Genomic DNA, 24,211 nt, shown 5'->3' on the forward strand with positions numbered 1-24,211 from the left:
GGGCCCCTGTCCCAGAGGTTGTGGGCGAGTAGTTCTGGGTGGGGCCCAGGAATGTGCATTTCTCAAAAGTTCCCAGGAGCTGCTGCTGCTGGTTGATCCAGGGACCAGATTCAAGAACCCCTAGGGCTAGAACAATGTGTCCAAATAGAAAAGGCTACCTTTTGAGTAATTTCATCTCTAGGAATCTGTCCCATGGAATAGTAGGACATGTGGGCAAAGTGACTACTCAAGGCTGTCTGTCACGTTATTAGTGTAATGGCCCCCAGTTAGGGACAACCTAAATGTCTACTGATGGTGGATCAGTTAGATCAATGATGGCACATTCATATCATGAGGGGAATGGGTCTCAAATAAAAATATGGTTAAAAATGCAGATTCCTAGCCCATTCTCAGAGAATCTAGGTTTGTAGGTATGGGATAGGATTTGGGAAATCTGCATTTTTAAGAAGTAGCTTATGATTCTACTATAGAGCATCCACATCCCCAGAAGCCATTAAAAAGAACATAGAAAATGTTGGGAGGTGTCTATGATGAATTTCGGGAGGGGGATTTTCAAAACAGCATGAACAGTCTAGAATGATCCCAGTACCATAAATGGGCACCTTTCCTGCGTCAGGATCTTTGCACTTGCTGTTTCTTCTGCCTGGAACACTCATCCCCCAGAGATCTGCACAGCTTATTCCCTCACCTACAAGTCTGCTCAAATCTTAGCTTCTCAAATTCCCGTGCCCTCATTTGGCTCCAGAACCCCTCTTTACCTGCTGTACTTTTTCTTTTTATCCACACCACTTTTCACTTTCTAATATACCCTATAATTTATGTATTTATTAGGCTTGTTGTTTATTGTTTCTCTCTGCCAAAATAGAAGCTCCAAGCAGGCAGAACTTTTTGTCATTTTGTTCCCTGTGCCATAATCAGTGTCTAGAATAGTGCCTGGCACATAGTAGGTGCTCAATAAATACTTGCTGGGTAAACAAAACCAAAAGAACATTTTTTGCAATCAGAATATGTAACTCTTGGGGTGCCTGGGTGGCTCAGTCGGTTAAGCATCTGCCTTCGGCTCAGGTCATGATCCTAGGACCCTGGGATCGAGCCCTGCATCAGGCTCCCTGCCCAGCAGGGAGTCTGCTTTTCTCTCTCACTCTCTCTCTCTCAAATAAATAAAATCTTTTAAAAAATATGTAACTCTCTATATGCTATAGGATAATCACTATGTGAAGTTTCAAAGGCATCACCCTCCCCCAAAAAAAGAAGTCAGAAGGAAATAAATCAAAATACCAACAATGACTATCCCTAGGGAATGGGAAAATGGGTGATTTAAAAAATTCAGTCCTTAAGTAGTTTCCAAATTTTCTATAATGAGCATATCCTTCTCTTATAAGATTTTTAAAATATAAGCATTTTCACTAGAAACGAATGTTTTCAGGAATTATTCGGCAGGCATTTCCAGCTGTATTAAGTCCCAAAAGACACAGTTCTATAACTTCAAAGAAAAGCTCAGAAGCTACTGTTCTGGTCCAAACATCATTCTACTGAGAGAGAGCCTGAAGCCCAGGGAGATCATGGGCTTGCCTATCCTTCATCAGATACACTCGTGCTAAGGCCAGAGACAGGCTGTGTAGCCTAGAGAGAGGAGACCGTCATGGTGAGTGGGAAAGATCAAGTGTAATTTTGTTTAGGAACCATTTCTTGATTGGGTCAGTTCTGACTAGCATCCTCACATCCCTCTGCTATAGTCTGTCCCTGTCATCCCACTGGGACTAGGAAGGTGCTGTCTGCTAGAAAATGACCTGCCCACTTCCCAGGTCCCAAATGGACCATCCATCTTTCTTCCACCCTTCAGATCTCCACATCCAGAGATTTTCCATGCAATACTCAAGATGGCCACCTGAGGGCAGTGGCGAAGCGCCTACACCGGAGGCAGAAGCTCCAGAGGCTTGCCGGGCCCGGCGGACACAAGAGCGGACGGCACCCAGCTTGTATGGGTGGATGTGAGCGAGGGGCCTTCAGCTCAGAGTGGAGCCTGCAGGGCTAGAGTCGTCAGATCGGATTTTCCAGGAGAAACCAGAAATCCAGGTTTTCATGTGGAATATCCTGATTTTTAAATGTTGGCAACTAATAATTTTTAAATTGGCGGGGAAGGGGAGACCAAGCAAAAGAACGAGAGCGGGGTTCAACCAGTTACGACCTCTGACCCCGGCTCTCTCTCCGGAGGGGGTGAAGTCAGCTGTTAGAATCCTAATTGTTTCGGATTTATATATTTTTCTTACCTGAACCCTAGTTTGAGCAGAGGTGCCACAAGAAGACAAGAAGGTAAGGGTCCAGGCAACCCCTCCAGCCACCCTTCGCACACCCCAACCCGCTCATCCAAAGCTGCTCCGTTTTACCTGTTTTCTCTACCGTGTTTCCTCACAACCTGGCTTTAAATGAAAATGTTCTGTAGCTTTATTTTACTTTATTTTATTTTATTTCATTTCTTTTTTTTTTTTTTTTTTTACAGAAGTTTGGAAAGTACTGCTCTAGTCCAAGTAGGTCATTCTACAGATGCGGAGAATGAGGCCAGACAAGGCAGGAGAGGCCATCTGTCATCAGACACACTGGTCCTGACAGAGACAGTCTGTGTGGCCGAAGGAGAGGACACTATCCTCATGGTGAATGGCAAGGTCAAGGTCAGTTATTGTTTTGGAGCCATTTCCTGGTGCCTCCCACTGTGTGCAGGGCCATCCTGAGCATCAGGAAAGCAGAGGGAATACACAACTGTGCCTGTCCCCCGGAAGATCACCTTCCAGAAGGGAGACAGAGGGCTGTTCAAGCTCATCTCTCCCCCCGTCATCTCCTCTACACACACTGAGCTGGACATGTTCCATTTCTCCCCAAATCTACCTGCCTCTCTTCCCCACCCTCTGCTGCACACCCCAGGGGCTACGGCTCTGGGCTCCCTTGTCCCCTGGCTTGGGTTGCACCCAAGGGAGGCGCCAGCTGGAGATTAGTGGGTGGAAAGAGGTTGGGGGCACTTGCCCTCCCCACCCACCGAACTTGGCAGGTCACTAGCTTGGCCACAATCCCTCCAGGAGAAACACAGAGAAACCCTCCTCCACACACCTCATTCCTGATTCCAGAAACAGCTCCTTCCTCACAACTATTCTGGAGCCCTCTCTCGCTGGTCCTGCACTTTCCCCTTGTAATTTCCTTAAACCTTTGTAAATAGTCCCTTTTTAAAAAACCCACCTCTATTTACCCACTTGGGGCACGCCATCTGTTTCCCATGACCACCCTGATACCACCACCTTCATTCCTATCATGTTCGCATGTCACCTGTACAATTATTACCTATCACTCTTGATTATTGTCTATTAATAGTTTTCTTTCAATCAGCCAGATTGTGTTCATTGTATTATGTTTATCATTATTTGTTTACTGTTATTATTACCTATCACCCTAAGTAATTAAATCACTAGTTTGCAAACTATATTTGTCCTACTCCTCATAAAAATTAACTCACAACTAGTAAATTAAAATGTTTTCACCTGTATTCAGGCTACTAGCTATTTGCACATGGCCAATGCACCTGCTCCATATTCAGGAAACAGTGACGTTGCAAAAGGAAGTGGCTCCCTTCCCCATACAAACAGCACAGGGACCTCCAAGGGAGGAGTAATGAATTCCCAGTGATGGTGACATTTGTGCAGGGTCAGGACTAACGAGCAGTATTTCATCAGAAGAAAAGCAGGAGGTGGGGGAGGAAATGGGACAAGGAAAGCCTCAGAGGACAGCTGAGACTGGCAGCTGTGGAGGGCGCCTTTGGGGTCATGAGGGGAGGTGAACCTGCCAAGGCAGGTTGAAGCCAAATTTTTGAAGGGGCCTGAGTGTAACACTAAGGAGTTTAGATTCTATGCTATGCGGACAGTTCCAAAGGCTGTTTATGTGTGTTCTGGGGAGTAAGTAGCCCAAGGAGCCGATTAAGTTTGGGAAATTATGGACTCAACAAAGGTACATAGGTTTCGTTACTGCGGGACTTGTCAGAGCCTTTATGATGCTCAAGTACCTCAATTCTCTTCAAGATGGATTGACCATCTCTCCTCAATTCTGTGAAGCTGTTGATTAACATGAGTCAGCAAGCTCTTAAGGCAAAGGGCCAGAGAGATATTTTAGGCATTGCAGGCCACATATGATCTCTCTTGCGTATATCCTTTTTTTTTTTCTTTTAACCCTTTAAATGTGTAAAAACCATTCTTAGCCCATGGCCTGTACAAAAACCGACCGCAGGCTGTATCTGGCCATGGCTATAGTTTACTGAACCCTGGATTATGGAACATGCCATGGATTACAAATGTCACTATTGGGGGTGTGGGGGCAGGACCACATTATGTGTTTGCATCAGTTGGAAGACAAATACTAATTTCAGAAAGGTTAAAATGGAAGGGGGGATCCCTGAAGAAATATAGTGTTTCCCAAACCAATTAGACCTCGAGGCCCTCTTTACAGGGCATCTCAAGGTGTGCTTTGAGGAACCCGCTTTGAGAAAGGCTGCAGTGAGGGTGTGCACGTCCCAGGCCTATAGGAAAGAAGAGCCGCCCCCACCTGGATTCTCTGGGTCTTCTTGTGCATTGTCTCCATGTCATTGTTGAGCTCTGTGACATACGTGAACCGAGCGAAGTTCTTCTCCTCCTTGGCCAGAAAGTCCTCAATGAGCTGATTCAGGTTCCCATCCTTGGTCAGCTTCAGCAGCCGGAGGTGGGCCACCTCAAAGCTCTCGAAACTGTCACCCATGCTCTTCTTCCTGTGCTTCTTTGCCTTGAGAGCTAGGAAGGAAAAGCCAGCAACCATGAATCTGAAAGGAAGCCACTCAGAGCAGTGCCAGGCAGGGAGACATGCTCCATAATGTTGTCACTGTGCCCTGGGGAGGACGCTAGACTTTTTCAGGAGTGGGGGCAAGCGCTTTACTCCTTAGTCGCTTCACAGATATTTAATTGAGCATCTATGAGGTGCCAGACACTGTGCTGGGCTCTGCAGACACAAAATCCTTGCCCTGTGGAGCATTTAGTGGAGGAATCAGACAAAAAGAGGAAAGAAAAGGAGATACCCATGTAAACAGAAGATGTACATCACCACACTGTGGCTCACGTCACAGAGGAGCAGCATCAGATGCTGTGATGGGGGAGCTGGGTGGCCAGGGAAGGCCTCTCGAACGAGGTGATATTTGAGCGGGGTGAAGGTCAAGGGAACCTGTTGGCAGGCTCAGACGTTGGCAAATTCAAGGAATTAGAACCAAGAAAGTTCTCCAAGTTTTGTTCTCTCCCACCTGATGCCTGCCACAGCCCCACATTTCCCGAACGCAGTCTTGTCTCTGATTTAACCTCCAAATGGCCATCACAAAGATCTTTTTAGATCTTCCTAGGCACATCTGGCCATGTGACTCCTTTACCTGTTGTTATTTAGAGAGTGAGAGGTGGGGTTTCTCAGAAACACACTTTTTACAACACCACAGTCCCAAATGAAAAGGCAAGAGAAGATGGGAAATGCCAAAAGCCCAAAGCACAAATGCAGTCGCCTGGTGTGTGTGTGTGTGTGTGTGTGTGTGTGTGTGTGTGTGTGTGTGTGTGTGTGTGTGTGTGTGTGGTGGGGTGGGTTCTCCAAAGAGCTCAGATTTTTCAGTCTGTTCAGGGGAGAGTAAAAATAACAGCCCTCAGACTGTTCTCCACAGAAAGGGCTCTTCTTGCAAGGTTGGCACGTGGCCGTACCTGGGCACTTAGATGGTAAACAGTTCCCTACATGGATATCAGACTTTCCCTAAACGCTAGGAGTGCCTCACTGTGCCTAGGCTGTGCAGGTGGTGTGTGTGTGGTTCATGCTGAACACCTGCTTTCCTTCCAGGAGGCTGGAATTGGGGTATGCCAGGGAGAGGACCCCTATGTGACCAGTGCCCAGTGAGATCTTGGGCACTGAGGCTCTAATGAGCTCCCCTAGTAGATACCTCTTCATACATGTCACAGGGAGATGCTAGGGGAGTTAAGCATGTCCTGTGTGACTGCCCTGGGAGAAGGTTCTGGAAGCTTGTGCCTGGGTTCCTCCAGCCTGTGCCCCATGTGCCTTTCCTCTTTGTTGGCGTGTGCTCCGTTCCCCGACTGCCTAGGCGTGCGCGTCACTACAGGCTGAATCTCGTGAATCTTCCCAGCGGGTCACCAAACCTGGGGGGGAGTCCTGGGGACCCGACACCCAAGTCTCTTCCCCCAAACAACAGAAGAGGAGCCTCAGAGTAAGGACACAGCCTATGGGTTAGGATTGGCAGATAAAATACAGGATGCCCAGTTAAATTTGAATTTCAGACGAACCGTGTATTTTTTTTCAAGTATCATCATGTCCTAATTGCCGATAACAACCAACAAATAACTTTTAATTTCATTTAAAAAATTTATTCACTGTTTATATAAAACTTAAATTTAACTAGACATCTTGTAATGTTATTTGCTAAATTTGGCAACCCTCCTCCAGAAGGCCTTGGGCCGCCTCAGTTGAGAGGGAGCCAGAAAGAATGCCTGGAGAGTGTACCTTCTTCCTTTTTGGCCCGCTCCTCGAACTCCAGACGGTCATTCAGCTTGATAAGCAAGAAGGACTTGAGCTTGGTCTCGTGGGCATAGACACGCTCCAGCTCTCGGATCTCCAGGTTGTACTGAGAAATGTCCTTCTGCTGGCGGTCCTTCATGGCGGCCATTCGAGCCATGGCTTCCAGCCTGAGCAAGATGGTACAGGCTCTGAGGGCACGGAGGCTCCCCTCTCACCCTCCCCTCTCCCTGCCAGACCAGAGGGACTTGCTGCCAGTGACCATCACTTCTCTTACACATGGAGGCTCTGGGAGCAGATGAACAGCCCTCCTTACCTGAATGACAGGAGCTGCCAGCTCTAGACCATCCCCAGGAACAGATCGTTCTATCATCATCATCGCCACCACCATGACCACCGCCACGACCACCATCGTCATCACCACCATTGCCATTACCACCACCACCACCATCACCTCCACCACCACCACCTTATCATTATCAGCACTTGTCAATTACTGTGGCCCAGCCAGTCCTTATATACATATACTATTTAATTCTCACTAACCCCCAAAGCGGTCCTATAATAATAGTGATGGAGCCAGGATTCAAACCCCGATCTCTCCAACTCCAAAACCTATGCTCTTCACAACCCAACTATATGCCTCTTGCCCCTACGAGTGTGAGGCCAGGAGATAACCCAGAGTGAGAGACCCCAGGACTAGAGGCTGGGGCACCCAGAGGAGACGGCATAGCAGAGAGGTTTGAATCTCAGCCCTACCACATCCGCCGTTTACCTAGCTCTCAGGTTGAGTATTTCGGCAGCTTTAAGCCTTCGTATCCTGGTCTGTAATAAAATAGGGATATAACCCCTGGGGCAGTTGTGAGGGTTGAAATAATACTCAGAGCACCTAGCATCATGCTGGGCACACAGTCAGTGCTCAGAGTGATGATGATCATTTAAGATCCCTCGAGACATAAGCCCAGGGGGTTATGGCCAGCAGGGGGCCAAGAGACATCTCTGCCCCTAGGGTCTCCACCCAGCCCACCTCTGCTCATAGGCCTGGGCAGACTGCTCGATGGCCACATTCATGGTTTTCTTCTGCATCAACAAGCAGTGCTGGAGCTGTTGGTACACATTGTCGTAAGCAGCCTTCTCGTACCGCAGGTCCTCAAGCTCCTTCCGGAGCTTAGCATTGGCAGTCAGCATCTTGTCAAAGTGCACAGTGACCTGTGGGCAGGGCTGTGCTTCAAAACTGAGCTCACTCCTGGGGCACGAGACAGGCTTCCAGAAGGCAGCCAGAGGGTGGGGAGGTCTCTCCCACCCTCTGGCCGCAGGTCCACAGCACAGCGGCTGAAGTGCTGGGTGAGAGGCTTGAGTTGGTCACTCACCAAAGGGCTAAGTGGTCTTATGCAAGGTTCCTCCCCCCACCCCCCAGCCCCTGGATTTTAAATGTCTCAAGCTCTTTTATACCTAACTTCCAGTTTTTAGCAATGGCAGGGGAGAGAGGAAAAGGTAAACAGGAAAAAACACCATAAGGAAACAATCAGCCAAATCCAGAAGGTAGAACTTTCTGTATCACATTCCTTGAAGACTCAGACTCTTCAACAGGTTGATGGCCGGGAAAAGTTGTAGAGCACTGTTTTGGGACTGGATGATTCTTTGTGGTGGGGAGTTGTCCTGTGCTTTGGGGTGTTAATGAAGAAATCCCTGCTTTCTACCTACTGAATGCCAGCAGCACAGCCCCCAACCCAGCTGTGACAACCAAAAATGTCTCTTTTTGGAGACAATGTCCCTTTGGGGGCAAAATCATCTCTGCTTGAGAACCACTGCTGTCGACTAAAGAAATTTAAGAGACCTAACCATCAGGTAGAAACTTGATTGGCTCCAACTTTACAAAGACACTTTGGGGCCAGCCAGAGAAATTTTAATGTGGGCAATGTTAAGGAAATGGTATTAATTTTGTAAGGTGTGATATGATTTGGTGGCTATGAAAGAAAATGTTTGATTTTTAGAGATGCAAATAGAAGTATTTAGGGGTGAAATAGCAAGATGTCTGTAATTTACCTTAAAATACTTCAGGGGAAAGAAGGGTGAAACAAATATAGTAAAATGTTACCAATTATTAAATCTAAGTGATAGGTATGTGGGTGTTCATTATTTTATTCCCTCCACCTTTCTGCACATCTTAATAAATTTATCTTAATAAAAAAAAGTTTTTTATGCAAAGTGCTCCCATAGACACTGAAAAGAAACAATGACAGAAAATATTCCCAATGGATATAAGGCAGATTTGATCAGAGGTTTTCAAAGCATGTTCTAAGAAACTTTAGGTTTCTGCAAGGCTGAGAAGGGGGAAAGCAAGGGAGACCACCAGGATGCAAAATTTAAGAAGGTACTCACTCTCCCAGAGTCAACCCTGCATTTCCATGAGCCTAAGAGCGAGTGCCTCCTTCAGTTTTGCATCCTGGGCTCTTTACTTGCCTCACCCTAGTCCTGGCCCTGGGTTCCTCTGTAGGATGTGTCAGTGGCCACCACACAAGGGAAGGAAATCCAGGAACAGAGTCATTCTTATTCTTTCTGGGCCTTCCACTTACCCTTAAGAAGATATTGGTTATCAGTCATTTGTACTTTAGTGTGAATTGTACTCCAGGACTGTTGACATGCTACCCATCCTCTAATTGTGGGATAAAAATGGGAGGACTTTCAGGCCCCACTGAGTAAGTGGAGGAGGCTTTAGGGTCATGGGGTATTCTGGGACCCTGAAATAACCTTTAGAGATAGCTACCTAATCTACTAAAAGGCACAGCCAGACCTGGTCAGGGAAGAAGGGAAAGGGGACCCGTTTGAGAAGTAAAGAAGCAGCACTCCTCTCAGAAATGAAAGAGGGGACATTACTATAGACCTTACAGAAATAAAAAGAATTATAAGGCAATGTACTAAGAAAACTGTAAAACGACAAATTAGGATAACTTAGATGAAATGGACAAATTCCTAGAAAGAAACAAACTACCGAATTGACTCAGGAAGAAATAGAAACTCTGAATAGATCTATTATAAAAAAGCAGACCTCTATAGACAAGTCATCATTAAATCATGCATGCGTTCATTCATTCATTCATTCATTCAATCAACAGATGTTTGCCAAGTACCTACTCCAAGCCTCACACTGTGCTGGGCATTAATGATTCTTAACCAAGGGAGCTTCAGTTTCACTGGGGTTGTTAATAGTGCAGATGCCTGGGTCTAAGCCTTACAGGTTCGGATTCAAAACCAGTGAGTCTAAAGAATTACAGATTCTGACTCAAAACCAGGAATCTGCATTTTAACACACAACCTAGACCTTCTGAGGCATGGGTGCAAATCACTGTGTGTAGATACTAAGGACACTGCCCTGCCTTCAGTCCACGTCCAGGTTACTGGGGAGACAGAGATCAGATCCAATTAACTTCAACCATCCCTGATTAAAGCCTGGGGGTCAGAGTTTGGGGGAAGCTAAGAGCTTTGTATAGTGAGGCACTGACAGGCTTCCCTCCAAATCAATTCACTTGCCCTCTCACCTGGCTTATGTTGTGGGAACTGTAATTTCACAAGTCAGACTGGAACGTGTTTGTATGTGCTCAGCATTCTTTCTTCCTTTCTTTTTGCTTTTTACCACTCCTTCTCAGCTCTCAGTCTACATTGTTGGATAGGGCTGTCCTCTCTTGACTTGGGGGAGGGGGGAGTAATCCAAGGGTAGTCATGTGACTCAAGTCCATGTATTCGATTCTTCTGAGCACAGTGATTGGTTGAGGGATGGGCACTTGTCCCGAGACGGCCCAATGGGAACCCTCCCTGGGACTTGTGATTGAACTCTTAGAAAAGAGATAGTCCTTTTCTGCTGGTGTTTGTTCACACTGGGGGCAGCCCAAGAATGAAGCCATTTCCACCCAAAGGAGAGATGGACAGAGAAAGTAACCTCAAGACATGTTTGGAGTACCTGGATCCAGCTATGCCTGAAGGTGGATACTGAACTTTTTGCCCCTGATTTTTTCAGTTCTATGGCCAATCTATTCTCTTTTTTGTGTAAGTCAGTTTGTAATTTAGAGAATCCTCCTTAATGCAAAAGGTCACTATAAATTGAAAGTGATTAGGAAACACCACTTTTCTCTTTATCAAGTTATACATGTCTATGCTGAATATTTCCTAGAGATAATATCAACAACAACCAAAAAGCACTAGGTCTAATAGAGGCGTGAGCAGATCGCAATGGGGGAAGAAGGTCTCACTAATTCTGCTTGCTGAAGGGTCATATTTGAGCTGCTTCTTAAAAATAAGCAAGAGTTTTTAAGTCAAGGCACTAAAAATAGGCATCCCAGGAGGGGTGGGGGATTGGAATAGAGGGGGTGGGGGCAAGAGCATGGTGCATAAAGTGCAGAGAGCAAGAAGGCGAAAGGCACCTTGGGCAACAATGGAACAGAGTGGGTGGAGCAGGGTGGGTGGTAAGTCTAAAAGGCTGCCTGGCTTATGTGAACACCACTGGTTCACCTTCTCCTGAGTCAACGAACAAGATGCGTAGGTTCTGCTAAAGGCTCCATAGACATCATTCTCTACTCTGAGCAAGAGAAGGCAGAGCTGTTTGCAAAGCTGCAGAGAACCCCTTACGTACAAGATTCAAACGGGCTTCCAGAACATGGATCTGCTTCTGCAGTTTCCGGGGGTCATTGGCTTCCTGTATCTTTGTGAAGATCTGTTTTTGGTTTATAATTTTTTTTTCCATCTGAACAATCTGGAAAAAAAGAAAGGAGAGAGAGAGAGAGAGAACCCCCAGCTGTGTTAAATTAATATCTGTACAGGTACAAATTTTACAGTTCACTAACGTAAGCGTGCTAAAATAAAAACTGCAATGTTCTTTCTTTTCCTATCAATAGAATTTTATTTTATTTATTTTTTTTAAGATTTTATTTATTTATTTGACAGAGACAGACACGGCGAGAGCAGGAACACAAGCAGCGGGAGTGGGAGAGGGAGAAGCGGGCTTCCCCCCGAGGAGGGAGCCCCATGTGGGACTCGATCCCAGGACCCTGGGATCATGACCTGAGCCGAAGGCAGACGCTTAACGACTGAGCCACCCAGGTGCCCTATCAATAGAATTTTAATTTCTTTCTTGAATGCATGCTCAACTCAACTTAATCTTAGCCAGTTTGGGGTAAAATGAGGCAATTTAGAGGTTTTGCTTTATCTGTGCTTGTGAATTTCACTCACCTTTTGGTTCAAGCTTCTTTTGGTTGGGTTTCACATCACCTGTGGCCAAAAGCATTCCTAACACACCATGCACTTAGGATAATTGATTCTGACTTCAAATAAGTGAAATACACTCTTGCCATGGCTGGCAGGAAAGAATTTGGGTGTTTCTTCCTACCCTGGTAGCTCCGGCCAAGTTCTCCAAACCCAAACACACCCACCATCACCTTCCCAGAGAACTCATTCTATAGTTTTTCATACAAGTACCAGTGGATCAGGTCATTTCCTCACACCGCCAACAGTGTGCGTAACCAACCCACCATATGGCTTCAGCCCACACCCAGGCAGACATCCATCCAACCTGCCCAATAGTTAGCCCCATCTCGAAGCAGCTGGCTAGTGCTAAATCCTAGCAGGTTCTAGAGAAGTTTATAGAACTATTACCTGAAGACAAGTGCCTGTAAAGACTGGTGAGTGCCAGGTCCTAATGTGTCAGAGGTACCTTATCTTCTTAGGATTTGGGGTGAGACTAAGCTCTGAGGCTTTGTTTTGGAACCCTGGTGGGTGAAGGGTGGGGGCACTGTCATTTTAAGCAATTTGATATGTCCCTGTTTGTCTGGAGGTAGTAGCTTGAATTCACAGTCTGAAGCCCAGCTCCTGTTCTGGAATGGAGAAGTTCCACATGAGGCAGGTTAAATGCTTGGTGTAATGAAATATAAAGTTTGTCAGCTACATGGAGGTTGCTTCCAGCTGGGAGCAAGGCACCCCTGTGCTGAGCTTGGGCTGATGAATTCTGGGAGCAGTCTCCTCTGGGGTCCTGTGTTAGCATCCCTGAGATTTAGTTTCCTTTGTTTATCCCCAAACCTCCAGGAAGTCTATACAGCACAGTCTCAGCTATGACCATGGAACACTGAGAGAAAAATCTATACTAGAGTTTGCAAACTATGGCCAAGCAGGTGACATAAAAGAGTAAAGTGGATGCACTATAAGACAATACAGGATGGTAGAGAGTATAGAAAACTAGAGGACACACACCCTGCCTTAAGGGGCAGCAGCTTATATGATGCGACTACAAATTATAGAAAGTGCAACTAAACAGAGGCTTTTTAAAGATTTATTTATTTATTTTAGAGAGAGTGCATGCGTGAGTTGGGGGGAGGGGAAGAGGGAGAAAGAATCCTAAGCAGACTCCCCCCTGAGCACAGAGCCCTCTGAGGGGTTCAATCTCACAACCCTGAGATCATGACCTGAGCTGCAAGAGTCAGATGCTTAACCAGCTGAGCTACCCAGGTGCCCCATGGCTTAAACAAATTATGGTTTATCTTTCTGTCCATAAAGGTTGCTGGCTTAAAGTTCAGTAACTCAGGGAAATAAATACAAGATCTCTATAATTCACCTGGCCTTTCCCTGATGTTCAAAAAATGGCTACCACAGCACCAGCCTTCACAGTCATGTTCCAGGAAGGAAGGAAGAAGAAGCAATATGGGTAAAGGGGTGGAACCTAAATCTGAAGGCAAAACTTTCCCAGATACCCCCAACAAACGTCCCCTTAAATTTTATTGTCCCCCCTTAGCTGCAAGGCAGGATGGGAAACATAGCTCTTCAGGAGTCTGTTAGGAAGAAGTAGAGAGTGGCTAAATAGCTCTTGTGTCACCACAACACTATTTAGGTACAGTTGCCCCGTGGAAAATCAGGCCCAATGTTGCCAGATCTTTCAGTCTTTTTTTTTTTTTTGAAGAGAAGCCAGATACCCACTTTTTTTTCATGAAATTTCTCAATTTTTCACATGTTAACACTAATTAAAATAAATTTTATTTAATTTATTATTTAATACACTGAACAGGCCAAAGCCTTCATGTTGTCAGGCTTAATCTGTCCTGAAGATCACCAATTTGGTCTATACCCATATTTTAAGGTCTTGAAGGAACCACAGTAGACTGGTGAAAGATGGCTTAGGCAGCAAGAGATGCCAAGCAGAAGACAGAAGAGTGGTCCAGAGCCAGGTAGCTGGAAAAGGGGACAACAACCACAACTGTGGGGGACATGGTGGGTGGCTGACCACCCCAACACCCATCCCACCCCAGAAGACTGATCCAAACCAACCATGGCAACTTTACCCCCTTTGCCTATGATTTATTCATCAGGGATGGGCTGGACTAAACCACTTGGGGCCTCTGAATTCAGAAGGTGTGATTGCTAGAGAAGCTTCTAGAAAAAGTTTCATTTCCTAAAAAAACGTCATAAGAAGAGACAGTCTGTCTCTTCATTTCCCTTTGCCAGTGATTGGCCTAGAAGTAGATATATGCTCTAGCCCTAGCCAATGAGGGAAAACCAGCTAGAGAGATTTTGTGAAACAGTCTCTCCCCCATAAGAGAGGCTATCATGTAAGAACCAGCCCCTCATCCCTTCTTCATGTCACTGAATGTGATGATGTGAGAAGCTACACCAGCTAAGCTTTGGCAGCCATCTTGAGACCATGAGGGGAGGGCCAACCAAGAGGATCAGAGAGAAAAAGACCAACCTATCATTGCAGAGCTACTAAAAAATCCCTGGGATGACCTTTTTCCAGATAGACATCTTACTCTGTGAGAAAAACAAACTTCTATCCTTCCAGCCACTTCTAGTCAAGAATTGCTTTACCTACAGCCCAATCTATCCTCACTGGTACATCAAGCAAGATGGCAGCTCAGATGATCAGGCATCAAGGGAACCGCTGGGTCTCACACAATCTCATAAGGCACGTGAAGACTGTGTATGAATGATATCAGCAGCCAGGCTTTGGATCAAGTCAAGTCAGGTCCCTGTTCTACTCGGTTCTCCTGTGCTATGCACAGGCAGCCCCTCAACACAACCTCATTTCAGCCTCTCTAGACTGCAGCGTTTCCTCGTGCCCGCCCCTGAGTTGACCCAGAGACCTCAGGTTCCAGCTCCTTGACAAAGGAAGGTGTATGTCAGCACTTCCCTTTTGCTCCTGTGATTAAATTCAGCCTCCTAGTCCCTTTGGCACCTTTGTGTCAGATGTTGTTCTTGTGACGCGGAGAGTAATTAGGCCTCTGCCCGACAGGAGACACAGCCAAGGCTGCGCCCACCGAGGAGTGCATCGCCTACGTGAGGTGCTCTCTTCAGCATAAAGGCACAGGCTTATTTGCTTTTTGAGGTCAGGCAGGGCCCGGTGAGGTCCCTGCCTCCAGTGACCTCTTGCAAGGGAGCAGCTCTGGACTTTGTGTGGTGGGCACAGCCGCAGGGGATTCTGGGACCTGCCCACCCTGGGATGGAACTGGGCAAAGAAAGTTTCTGTACAGGGCAGTGAGTGCCATATTCTTTTGAGGATCCCAAAGTAGTTGGGACACCTGGGTGGCTCCGTCGGTTAAGTGTCTGCCTTCGGCTCAGGTCATGATCCCGGGGTTCTGGGATCAAGCCCCGCATTGGGCTCCTTGCTCCACGGGGAGTCTGCTTCTCCCTCTGCCTGCCGCTCCCTCTGCTTGTGTTCTCTCTCTCTCGGACAAATAAGTAAATAAAATCTTTTTTAAAAAGTAGCTTGACTTTTCCTACTGTTTCTGAGGACACACATCCCCATTTTTTTCTTCAATTTTCTGCTTTCTTCACTGTTATTGCCTTTCTCATTCATTCATATACTCATTCATCAATAATTATTAAACACCTGCTCTGTGCCAGACAACTAAGGGTATGAAGGCAATCAAGGCAGTATGATGGTCCCCGACCTCAACACTAGGGCTGGAAACGAGCTACAAAGCACAGTTAGTCCTGGGAAAAGGGAGAGGTAAGGTATTTTGGACACAGACAGCAGGGGCATCTGGAGAGGAAATGAAGGGACAACCATCCGGCAGAAACAGCATTTGGGCTGAGACCTGAAGGATGAATAGGAGCTCCCCAGGCAGAGAAGATGGGGAAGGGCAATCCAGGCAGAGGAAACAGCAGGTGCAAAGGCCTGCAAGTGAGAGACAGCACTATGGGTTCATGAAAGTGGCCAGTGTGGACGGAACACAAAGGAGGGGGCGCAGGAGAGAAGTTGGGAGAGGCAGGAGGGACACAAGGCAGCAGAGCTAACAAACCACATTGGGGAGTTTGGCCCTCATCTCTAGGAACAATAGGAAATTACTGAAGGGTTTGAAGCAGAGGAAAGATGGAATGAGATTTCCAGATTCTTTCAGTCAGTAAATATTTACTGAGGACCTCCTATGTGCCAGGCACTGGGACAGGCACAGGATGGGTAGAGAGGGCACCAAAACAGACATGGTCCTTGCCCTCCTAGAGGTGACAGGCTATGGACAGATGATACCTGTGTTAAAGTATAATTACCACGAGGAGAAGTGCTATGAGGGAAGTGCCATGGGGTGTCATGAAAGGAGTTAAGGGAGTGTGCTGAGATCTGGTTTCCCCCCTGAGGTTCACTCTCCACTCTGTTCCACGCACCCTGCTCTGGGTCCCATGAGGCTGACCCGGAAGGAGCCCATGAGGACTCCCTTGCACTGGGAGCCCGTGGGTGAGAAGACAGAGGTTGGGGTATCTATTCCCCCTGGTTTGCTCTCTGTCTTCAGGTTCCAGAGTGTCTGCCCTGCCCACTGCGGCTAACCCTACAGTGCTTCAGTGTTCCTACTCTGTGCTCACACCCTTGTAAATAGAGCCTCATAAAACTCTTCTCAAAAGTACCTTACTGAGTGTACTATTTGTTTTTGGCCAGGAACCTAATTAATGCAAGGGGGATATACTTTAAACAGGAGAAAAGGTATAGAAAAGGCCTCCCTGAGAAAGTCACATTTATGCTGAGCCATAAAGGGCAAGAAGCAGAGATCAAGGGAACATGTGCAAAGGCCCTGAGGTAAGAACAGTTTTCACATATTTGAAAAAAAAGAAGTCTTCTGCAGCTCGCTGAGAGGAGTTGAGGAAGGAATGACATCGGTTGAGGACAGAGGGGCAGGCAGGGGCTAGATCATGCAGGGCCTCTCAAGCCATAGTAAGGGATAGGACCATTAACACTGTTCAGCAAATGTCTCTAGCTCTTTGCCTTCTGGATACATGCACTTCCTAGACACTTTTGTGGATGGATAGAGTTGACTATTTGGGGGATGGGCAGTTGGGGTATATATGGATTTGGTAGACAGTTTTGAGCCTCTGGGTCATGGACAGAAGTGATGTGCCACATCCAGGCTGCAGCATTCAATTGCCAGTGTGAGACTTTCCAGAACTCTCTTTGTCTCTGTCACAACACCTGGCAATATTCAAGATGGTGGATACCCCATCAGCCTGGTCTCAGGATGAGAAGATAGAAGAGCCCACAGCCAATCCATGAGAGACATAGCATGAATGGGGAAGAAACCTTTATTGTTTTAAACCACTGAGTGGTGAGCAGGGATGTTACTTTAGCATGATCTAACCTCTCCCGACTGGCACAGTAAGGGTTTGGGAATTTACTCTAAGTGGAGTGGGGAAGTGCTGGGAAACACAGTGGAGGAATGGCCTGGGAGAGTAGGGGTCACAAGGTGGCAGAGTAAACACAGTCACCTTTAGAATATGGGGTGTCAGATCTGGCCTATGGTATCATGGGTACCCCCCTCCCCCCATTCCACCCCACCTCCTTCCCTTGCCCTGCGCTCCAGTTAACCCTCTAAGGGAAGGACCACACCTTCTCATCCAGTTCTGCCAACAGCACTTTCATTGACTTAATCAGGGCCTCATAGTCGTCCTTGGTCTGCCGCAGGAAACACAGCTCCATGTAGTTCTTCTCATTCAGATCCAAGTTCTTCGAGGACTTGATGAGACCCAAAAGCAGAGTGATCTCTTCCTGCTCTCCCTGCAGGGCCTTGATTTCCTTGCTGTGGGAAAAGCAGCGCGTGATTAGCCCTGAACCGCCGAGTTTACCTTGCTCTGCCGCTCCAGGCTCCTTAGCGCTTGCAAGGAGACACAGAGAGGTACCACCCACCCCGGCAGGTGGCTGGGGCGGGGCGGGGTGGGGGGTGGTCTAGCTCCGGAACTCTGACCGCCTGCAACTCCACGGCTCCGTCCCCTCGCTAGGGGGCCTTTTCTTCCTAGGGAACAATTTGCAGCCGTGCCTGTCAAAACCCATTACCTAGACGGGGGGGGGGGGGGGGGGGGGGGGCAGGTCCTCTCTTTTGCCAGCAGTTCACGGGCATCTGTCTGATTTTGCTGACTTTCTTTCCAGACTTTACAGCCAATTATCTCTGGTAATGAGAGGCAAGCCCATCAGGCAGGCATTTTCAATTTCGCATCAACACAGAGATGCGCAGTAACCTCCAACCTCCCCCAGTTTCCCTACGCAGGGTGTTAATGATTTATTAAATCAGCTGACAGGAGTCTCCTCTCCATCCCTCTTCCTACTCTGGAGAGGAGAGGGGTCGGAGTGTGGACAAACAGGGCTTTTGAAAAGAAAAAAGGCTCAGGAGACGGCAACTGAACGGGAAATGGCGCAGAGGCCGAGTTTCTGGCAAAGTCTGGGCACCCAACGCCCTGGGCAGTGCAGTCTGCAGACTCCATATCCTTTGGCAGCTTGGAGAAATGCAGAAGCTCAGGCCCCAACCCGGGACCTATTGAATCAGAATCTGCTTTGTGACAAGATCCTCAAGTCACGCATATGCACATTTTTTTAAAGATTTTATTTATTTATTTGAGTGAGGGAGAGAGAGAGAGCACAGAGGGAGAAGGAGAAGGAGACTCCCTGCTGAACAGGGAGCTCAATTTAGGGCCAGATCCCAGGACCCTGAGATCATGACCTGAGCCAAAGGCAGATGCTTAACCGACTGAGGCCCCCAGGTGCCCATGTCCAGTAGAATTTCTGTAATTATGGGAATGTTCTCTATCTACTGTACGATAGCATCCACCAGGCACCAAGACTATTGAGCACTTGAAATGTGGCTAGTGCAACTGAAGAACTGAAATTGTAATGTTCTTTCATCAGCTACAAATGTAAATAGCCCCATGTGGGAGTGCACCCCTAATTCTAGAGCTACTTGTCTTCTAAACCTGGCAACTGGGACCTTTCTCCCCCTCTTAAGCCACTCTTGGGAGGGGGTCTTTGTTAGGGTGGAGAGAAAAAAAGAGCACAAGAGTCCACCAAAGTTGGGAGTTCAGAGGACTCAGTAAAAGCAAAAGGAAGGTTTGTCTGTCTCATCAGCAGGGCTGGGACTGGGAGTGAGGTGCTCCCAACTCTAAGGAGGCCCTCACTCTCAGGGGGTACAGGTGCAGGACAAGCACTGAGGAAAAAGTGTCTCCTTAAATATTGAATGCTAGGCACCTCACTCAGCTCATCTCAGTCCTGGCCCCTGTTTACAAGTGTTTCACTTGAAGAATCTGAGATCTCCACTTTTCCACCCCTTCCCCTTCAGGTCCATCACGGTGAAACCAGATCAAATGGACTGGGGTAAAAGTAGGATGAAGGGTAAGATTCAAGAAAAACTGTCAGAGACCCACCAGGAAGGAGGCTTTTCCTGATGCCCACCAGAGGTAGGCTCTGAATCAGGGCTGCCAGGTACAGATGTGCAGGTTGTGGACTGCACTGTCCAAGGGAGCTCTGTCTGCTTGAAAAGCAATAATTGATTTCTTGACTTACTATACTTTCCCAGGAGACGCTTCATCTTGGTCGAACAAAATCCCTACGTGATGACAGTGTTTCCAACAGATGGCAGTAAAGTGTCTTGAGAAAGGGTGCTTTTTCTAATTCACACGAAGATCCCATATGGACTGTCTGTGTTAAATCCACAGAAACTCTGAACCGTCCCGATTCCCCTATCCTCTGAACTTCACATAATATCAAACAGTAAGATTTTCTTTCTAAGAATGGGCAGTTTCTGCCTGTATAAACGTTATGGAGGTAGCTAAGGAATTACATTCCTTTGGAGGGAATCTAAGGATATTTGTTTATTCAACCCCAGGGAACACTTTTCTATTGTCTAAAAAAGCTATCCACATCATAATTTCTAGGACAACCCAATTGCAAATATTTGATCTTGCAGATCCCATAAGGACGTATAGCAGGAAACATATTTTGGGATAGCCACAGCCTGGTGATTTCCCCTCCTCTGGGAACTCCCCCAGCCGGGTTGCTAGAACCCTGCGAGTGACACTCAAGAGCCGTTTTGGATCCTAAGGCTCCGTCCCCGCCCCCTGGCCACAGCTGATTGGACCAGGACCAGGATTAGACACCTGACCCAAGCTAAGCCAATCAGATTCCCCCTTTCCTGGGCGTTTGGGATTGGAATTGATTCATGGGGGCCTCTTGGTGTGGTGCTCCCCCTTGGAGTCCTGGTGACAGCCTGGATTCTGAGAATAAATATCCCCGGCTACTGAAGCTATCCCACCTAGGTACCCAGTATGGGTTTAGAATGGGGTCCCTGCTCAGAGGCCACATAAGAAGGCACACCGCGTGAAACCAAATCCAAAGTTTTCTCCAAGTTCACTCAGTATAATACTCTGACCATGGCTTACTGCTGGTTCGAGATCTTCTGCTCGGAGCGGAAGTTAAAGGACTTCCGACTCTCAACCATCTTCCTGAACTGCTGCCTCAGCTTCCGAAGCTCAGCCTCAGCCAGCTGCTCTTTGACCTTCTCCGAAAGTTCCTGGATGGTTTCGGAGCTTTTTCTCCTGTGCTTCTTTGACTGGGTGAGATACGGGGAGGCATTGAGCAACGGGTTAGGTGACCAGAGAAGCCTACATTTCAGCTCAAGGGCAGAGGTCAGGAAAGTGTCTAGGGGCAGGGCTAGAGGTGGAAGAACACCCTTGGGTGATGTCAACTGCTTATCTGTTACATGGAAAACCTGCTCTGTGTTGCCAGGGTAGAGAGGATGCTGGGCCTCATTATTTCATACTGAAAGGCGGCCTTGCTGTGTGACCTTGGGTGAATCACTTAACGTTTCTGAGCCTCCAGTCTCTCATCTATAAAATGGGTGCATATAGATTTGTTGTCAGGATTAGATGAGCTAATATGTGCCTAGCCCACAGTAAGCGTTCCATACACAGGAGCTAATACCTACCATCGGCATCTTGAAGGAATTGTGTTTCGCTATGCTCAGACACCAGGGAGGTCAAAGCCAGTGAGTGCTCTTCTCTCTCTCTGCAATGTCCTGTCCACAGCGGCAAAAGGAAGACAATGTGTGAGCCACCCGGCTGGCAGTGTGGGGCCCAGAGGCACCTTCTCCCTTACCTCCCCCCCCTTCAGTCCCTTCCTCCTCCCACCACTTTGGCGCATGTGGAGGACACGGCAGATGGCTGCCCGGGTGTGAGAAGAGCCTTCTTCTTCTTCTTCTTCTTCTTTTTTTTTTAATAAGCAATGTTTGCCTGAAAACTGTTCCTCTCACAATTTATTATTAGGAGCCAGGCAGATGGTTTGGCACGTTGGTTACCCTCCTGCCTCCTGTGTTCCCAAAGAAGAGGGGGCAAATGGCATCAGGGCGATGTGTCCTCTGATGGGGTTAAAATGCAATTAGTCCAACCTCAGCTTCAGCTAAGGCTAGAACACACACATACAGCTGCCTTTTAAAGCAGGAGCCACTGGTACCAAGAGGCACTTCATCAAGTCATAACTTGAACTTCATCTGGCCTACATATTCAGAGGAGAAGATGACAATGTTAACCCTACAAGACCCAGAGGGCTGTGAGATCCACTGCACCCAGACTCCCAGACTTCAAGGGCTAGAATCCTAAAGCAGAAACTTCTAGTTTTGCCACCCATTGAGGGGTCCTGCAGTCCAGTGGTTTAAAGTATTAGTTGTGCCGTGGAGCCTGTATTTTATTTATTTATTTGACAGAGAAAGAGACAGCGAGAGAGGGAGCACAAGCAGGGGGCGTGGGAGAGGGAGAAGCAGGCTTCTCGCGGAGCAGGGAGCCCGACGCGGGGCTCGATCCCAGGACCGTGGGACCACGACCTGAGCCGAAGGCAGACGCTTAACGATTGAGCCACCCAGGCGCCCCTAAATAAAATCTTTAAAAAAAATAAAGTATTAGTTGTGTGAATCATCAGATCTCGACAAATTTCCTCCTCCTCCACTTACTAACCTTGGGCAAGTCATTTCCGTTCTCTGGGCCTCATTTCCTCCTCTGGAAAATAGGAGAAGTTCTAGAAGGCACCTCACAGGTTGGGAAGCCTTAAGGCACCTCACTGAGCCTGGCACATAGTAAGTGCTCAGTAAACAGGGGCTAGTATGATATGGTATTGTATGGGTTGTTTCATCTGATGAAGGTCCAGGCTAAGAACCGTTTGTGAAGGCTGGAGGAGTGTGCAGCATTCCTCTAACTCCCGGTCACAACATCTGGATTTGTTTTGGGAAACCACCCAGTTATGTTTTTCTCCCTGGGACTGACCCCACCCCTCCTTATCGGATCGGAGCATGTGATTCTGGAAGGGCCAATCAGAGTGCCAGATCCCTAGCTGATCTGCATAATTCCACCCCCCACAACCCTCTCCCCTCCAACTCCTGCCAGTGTGATCATGTCAGGGATGGGAACGTAACCCTGACTTGTCCCAGCAGAGTGAATAGTGGGGTTTAGTCTTGAACACTCAGAAGAGAGGGACTTCGTTTCCTGCTGCTCTTGAGCCTACCGAATGAGGTAGGGAGTGGCTGGCAACCTTCTTGCCTCTGCAGGGAGCCTGAGAATAAAGCTAACATGGAGAAGACAAAATGGTGAGAGACTGAAACTTGGGGACATCATCCAAACCCCTGGACTTAACCAAGCCTGAAGATACCTCTGGGTCATGTCCAGTCACATGAATCAACATATTCTCTCTTTTTTTTTAAGATTTTATTTATGTATTTGAGAGAAAGAATGAGAGAGAGAGCACATGAGAGGGAGGAGGGTCAGAGGGAGAAGCAGACTCCCTGCCGAGCAGGGAGCCCGATGTGGGACTCGATTCCGGGACTCCAGCATCATGACCTGAGCCGAAGGCAGTCGCTTAACCAACTGAGCCACGCATGCGCCCCGCAACATATTCTCTCAAAACAATCTGAGAGGAGTTTTCTATCATTTGTAACCAAATGAGTTTTCATGCCCGAAGTGCTTAGATCCATTTAGCACACACACTAAGCCCCTACTGAGTGCTAAACATTTTAGGGAACGCAGTGGTAAGTCAGCCTTCAAGGTGGTATGAATTCTGTCCAGGGTAAAATTGTGGAAAAGAAGGAGGTAAATTTTAACTTGGGTTTTGAAGGATGAATAGGAGTTCAACAAGCAGGGAAGAAAAGTGGATAGAATTCTGGGTAGAGAGAACTGCCTGGGCAAAGGCTGAGAGGCAAGTGGATGAAAGGAGCATTCAGAGAATGGTGTGTGATCTAGTGTAGGTGGCAGCATCCAGTGGGAAGTGAATAGCAAAGAAGTCTGGATGTTCCTTAAAAGCAAGAAAGCAGTAAGATCAGTGTGTAAGAGAGCTCAAAGTGGGGGTACAGGCTGTAGCAGGATTTACTTGACTGATAAGGTTTAGGCAAAAGATACTCACTTTGGGACCTCTTTCTACTCGAGAGTTTTATGCAGCTCTAATTTCATATTGCCCAGGAGCTTTTCTATGTTCAAGAGCTCTTCTGGACTTCCGTGGATCTGTGATATACCTTATACCTTTCTAAAAGCAGGACTCAAGTAAACCTGACAATCACTGACGGTGTGATTCTACCTCTCTGAGCCTTAGTCTCCTCATCTGTAGAATGGGGATACTCACACCCACCTCTTAGCATAAACTAATGTTTATAAAGCTCTTAGCACACTGCCTAGCACATAACAGGTGTTTGATGAATGTACATTGTTTGTGAATCAGGATTGTCAAGTATCAGTTTATCTTGCCCTTGAGTTATGGTTGTGTTTTGTGTTTTTCCCCAGGAGGTGGAGGCACCATCAGCTTCCCACATTTTTGCTGATACCCACTCACACACACAGAGCCAGTCTCCCCCTGGGCTCTCTCCAGCTTCCAGACACCAACATAGGCCTGTCTCTGTCTGTGCCCATGGGGCTGGGCTCATTCTGTTCCCTACAGAGAGATTCACCCCCATTCTCACAGCTGGGCCTTCAGAGCCCCACCAGTATCCTGGCCCCTGGCTCACCACCTTCTCATTCCAGGGTTTCAAACTTGATGCCTACGGGCAGGCTCAACCTACCTTCCGTCCTGTTTATGAATCAGTGTTTTAAAATGTGAATGTCGGCAGTGTACTGACTGTCCTGGCTACAGACTTCCCTGCTCCCTAGTACCTACCTAACTCCTCTCTCCAATTCCCACATTCCCTGCAACTGCCTGGAGCTAGCAGGAATTTGAGTTTGCAATTCCAGAGCGGAAACTCAAAGCCTGCCCTCAGGCACATGCCCTCCGGTGCCCTGGGGCTCCGTCCCTCCGCTACAGTATCTCTATAGTCTGGGGCATAGGATAAGCTCTTAGCAAATAGTGTTTGAATGAATGAAGAGATCACCTTTACCAACTAACATTTAATTAGCTAGGGTA

The 24,211-nt window shown here is 47.4% G+C and overlaps 1 protein-coding gene across 1 annotated transcript in view; it reads right to left on the minus strand.

Moving 5' to 3' along the window:
- CCDC63 (coiled-coil domain containing 63) overlaps nt 1–20,777 on the minus strand; it is a 31,325-nt gene extending 10,548 nt beyond the window's left edge. The window contains exons 1-7 of the mRNA XM_028116419.2: nt 20,769–20,777; nt 20,224–20,387; nt 17,408–17,597; nt 11,189–11,308; nt 7,589–7,770; nt 6,550–6,731; nt 4,582–4,802 (exon numbers count right to left, since the gene is read on the minus strand). Of these exons, the coding sequence (XP_027972220.2) occupies nt 4,582–4,802; nt 6,550–6,731; nt 7,589–7,770; nt 11,189–11,308; nt 17,408–17,597; nt 20,224–20,387; nt 20,769–20,777 (1,068 nt within the window). The remainder of the gene's footprint in view (nt 1–4,581; nt 4,803–6,549; nt 6,732–7,588; nt 7,771–11,188; nt 11,309–17,407; nt 17,598–20,223; nt 20,388–20,768) is intronic.
- Between the last annotated feature and the right edge of the window lie 3,434 nt (nt 20,778–24,211).

Source organism: Eumetopias jubatus, unplaced genomic scaffold (assembly GCF_037043125.1).
Source record: "Eumetopias jubatus isolate StellerSeaLion01/CBP00866 unplaced genomic scaffold, mEumJub1_p1.0 scaffold_16, whole genome shotgun sequence".
NCBI lineage: Eukaryota > Metazoa > Chordata > Mammalia > Carnivora > Otariidae > Eumetopias > Eumetopias jubatus.